The sequence below is a fragment of the Pterocles gutturalis genome, unplaced genomic scaffold (assembly GCF_000699245.1).
Source record: "Pterocles gutturalis isolate BGI_N339 unplaced genomic scaffold, ASM69924v1 scaffold32242, whole genome shotgun sequence".
NCBI classification, from domain to species: domain Eukaryota; kingdom Metazoa; phylum Chordata; class Aves; order Pterocliformes; family Pteroclidae; genus Pterocles; species Pterocles gutturalis.
The window spans coordinates 24475-27930 of NW_010113891.1; the positions used below are offsets into that span (position 1 = coordinate 24475).

Genomic DNA, 3456 nt, shown 5'->3' on the forward strand with positions numbered 1-3456 from the left:
GTCCCCCCCGGGGCGCCTGGGCTGCTGCCCGCAGCGGGACGCGCTCTGGCCAGACCTGACGGGGCAGCAGCATCTGGAGGCGTACGCTGCCGTGCGGGGGATGAGGAAGGAAGATGCAGCTGTTGTCATCAGCCGGTATGAAGCCAAATGATTGTGTCTTTCCTTTCTTCCTCTCTCCAGAGGTGCAGGACAGAGGTTTTTCTGCTGACAAACCTGGCCAGTGCAACTGAGACAGCACCTCCCGTGCCTCTTTACTTGGAGAAACTGGATCTGATGGGATCTGCTAATTTGTGCTGTTCTCAATCTCTTGTCTATGAAGATTGTAACCCTAGTTATCTAGAGAACTTCAGAAAAAGATCAAACTTTCTCCAGTTCATGGCCAGTTACATGAGTAACTCAGTTCCCTCATTAGCTGTGCTTCCAGCCATGAGTTTCTGCAAAAATTCCTCAATTTACCATCTGAGCTAGGAGTGAAATCACTGAGTTAGCCCAGGCAAAGTGTATCAGCCAGAACATGTCTGTTAGCCTCGGGTTCCTCTGTACCCCTGATCTCAGTGTTAGCAGAGATGGTCATTTCGGTATTTTTCCTTTCTCCACAGCATAGCAAAGGCCTTGGATCTCCAGAAGCATTTAAAAACCCCAGCTAGGAGGTTATCTGCTGGAGAAGCCAGAAAGGTAGGTGTTGGATTTCTGGTTGGTACTTGAGCAAGTGCTGCTCTTTGTTCCCTGAATGTGGTGCACAGAAAACCTTCAGTCAAGCTCAAGGATATGTTGGGTTCCTTGCCCTGATGTCAGTGAGAGCAGAATATGGTCCTTGATGGTGTAAAAGGTTTTGTTTTCTTTCACAAAGTACAAATTTTCTTCTTGGAGCAAAGCCTAAAATTCAAGTTGCATAAAAATTTCTGTAAATTTTATGTCGTCACGGAAGATCCTTATGGTTTTTGAAGGGAGTTACTTCCTTCTAATACAGAAGCAGATACAGCAGCGTGGGTTTTTGCAATGATTTGTTTTCATCAATAGCTTTTGAATCCAGCCTGGCAGGGTTCCCCTCTCTCCTCTTTCCCCACCCTCCCACACTGTGTGTTTAATAAATGCCAACCACAAATTGGTTTTAGAAGGTGATCACCTCTTCATGCCCCACCACATGCATCTCCCAGTAAATGGGATGGAAAACCGTCTTCAGATCTTTGGCAGGCTTGGGAGTTTTGGGAAAAGCTGATTTGGGGAAATTAAACTGTTAACTAAGATCACCCGAGGTGGGCTTTTTTTGTATCCCTCCTGCATTTCGGAATCAAGAACTTCAGCTTCTAAAAGATTCCCAGGGATGAAGATGTAGTAGGACAACTCACCGGTTTTGCAGGTGAAGTACAAGCAGACCTGACCCGACTGGGGTGTCTTTCCCATTTCAGCTGAGTTTTGCTCTGAGCGTCCTGGGAGATCCGACGGTGATGCTTTGGGATGAGCCATCGGTGGGCATGGACCTGAAAGGGCAGCGCCGCATGTGGTGAGCAGCCCCGTTTTAGCATAGAGCAGATTTAACGGGAGGGATGCTGACATGACAAATTGCCACGTAGCATTGGCATCCGCACGTCATCTTCAAGCAAGATAACTGAAGTCTTTTAAATAGTCATCTGCTTTTTTTATAATTTTATCATTTCAGTTGGGTTTTTTTGGGGGGGAGACAAAACAGGAGAATTCCTTTGGCTATTCCTGGGAAATAACTGCTATCCTCTGTTCCCAGGAAAGTGATCCAGGCTGCCATGAAAGGCAAGGAGCGGGCGGCCATCCTCAGCACGCAGGACCTGGAGGAGGCAGCGGCGATGTGCGACCGGGTGGCCATCCTGGTGTAAACTGATTCAATTAGAAAAGTATATGCTTTAATATAGCTTCAAGGGATAACTCAAACTTTTGGTGAGTGCTTTTTTTTTTTTTTTTTCTTTCCTTTTTTCTTCTTAATAGGATAGAAAATGTTGGTTTGGTTTGTCCCAAGTGTGTAATGAACATAGTTTTGCGAGGAGGGTAGGTTGTTATAGCAGCACAATATAAAGAGCTGATGAATTTGAGGGCATATATCTACTGCTTATATGCAGTGATTGCTTTGTTTGCTGATTATGATGGTTTGAGCACTGTTTTCCCTTCCCTGCAGGTACATTGGTTCCATTGAGGGTCTGAAAAGTAAGTTTGGCACAAGTTACCACCTAGAAGTCAAAATGATGGACACAAGGCAAAGTGATGCTCTTCACGCTGAAATTCTGCAACTCTTCCCCCACGCGGCTCGGCAAGAAAGGTCACTACCCCGTGGGCTGTACACCCGGAGTGGAGTCATGCTGGGATGCTCAGTTGCTCCTACTGACCTTGCTCAATAATTTACCTGGGAGTACAATAACCCCACAAGCACCCCTGAACCTTGGTGCTTCATCATGAAATGATGAATTCATTTTTTTGTTATTTTTCAGGACCTCTTCTTTGCTCACTTACAAGATACCAATGGAAGATGCTCTACCTCTGTCCAAGTCTTTCTCCAAGCTAGAAGCAGGTAAAAGGAAACAATCGATTAAATATGAAGATTGCTTTCAAATTGTTCAGATGGATTTGTTTTTTAAAGATGCCTTCTCCATCCCTCTGCAGCTAAACGGAATTTCAGGCTTGAGGAGTACAGCTTGTCGTTGCACACTTTGCAACAGGTAGGTTGATGCAGAAGTTACAGATAAAAGAATAGCCTGTGGCCGGTGTGGGTACCGCCAGCCCTTGTCAATAACGGGGTCATTTCCTCTGCGGCGCGTTGCAGGTGTTTGTAGACCTCACCCGGGACCTGGAGGAGCACGACCTGGATGCAGCATCCAACGGGGCTGTGGAGCGGAGACCGCTTCACCCCTGAGCCCTTGGAGCCACGAAGGAAAATATTCAGCATTTTTCATCAGCGTTACTGATACGATTGGATGCAGCCCCAGGACTCGGTTATCTGTGTCACATCACATACAGCCACCTTGCAAGTTTTCTGCCTCACAAAGAAAAAAAAGAATTATTATTTTAATAAATAAAGCCTTTATCCTTTGACAAATTGATGCCTGCCATCCGTCCTGCTCTGGCTGACTCATGAAGGTTTGTTGTGCTGAGGAATAGGGATGAACTGCGAGTCCCACGGCAGAGAGGCGGGCGCTGCGGCTGTGCCTGGGGGGCTTGGGCATTGGGGGGGAATCGTCTGCAAACCCAGAGGAGGGTCTCAAACCCTCACTCCTCCATGGCAGGAGGAGAACAGAGCTTTGGCTTGCTCTGTCCTGAGAAGCATCCTTCTGGGTGCTGTGAGGAGGCCAATGAGGGTGGTGGTGTCTGATGAGGGGGGCAGGGCTGTCCTTGGACCCAAAAGCTGCTGTCAGTGTGTGTTCCATCTCATGCTGCCTTGGCCCGTCTCTGGTCCCCACCACAGGGGACACGGAGAGAGCAAAGGGCTCAGCA

At 47.6% G+C, this 3456-nt stretch overlaps 1 protein-coding gene across 1 annotated transcript in view; it reads left to right on the forward strand.

Annotated features, from left to right (window-relative positions):
* Positions 1-2878, forward strand: part of LOC104462649 (ATP-binding cassette sub-family A member 9-like) — a gene marked incomplete at its 5' end in the record, with an annotated part of 22318 nt that extends 19440 nt beyond the window's left edge. The window contains 8 exon segments of the mRNA XM_010074684.1: positions 1-135; positions 600-675; positions 1410-1504; positions 1742-1846; positions 2147-2287; positions 2457-2536; positions 2629-2684; positions 2789-2878. The exon segment at positions 1-135 is cut by the window's left edge and continues 24 nt beyond it. Of these exon segments, the coding sequence (XP_010072986.1) occupies positions 1-135; positions 600-675; positions 1410-1504; positions 1742-1846; positions 2147-2287; positions 2457-2536; positions 2629-2684; positions 2789-2878 (778 nt within the window).
* Between the last annotated feature and the right edge of the window lie 578 nt (positions 2879-3456).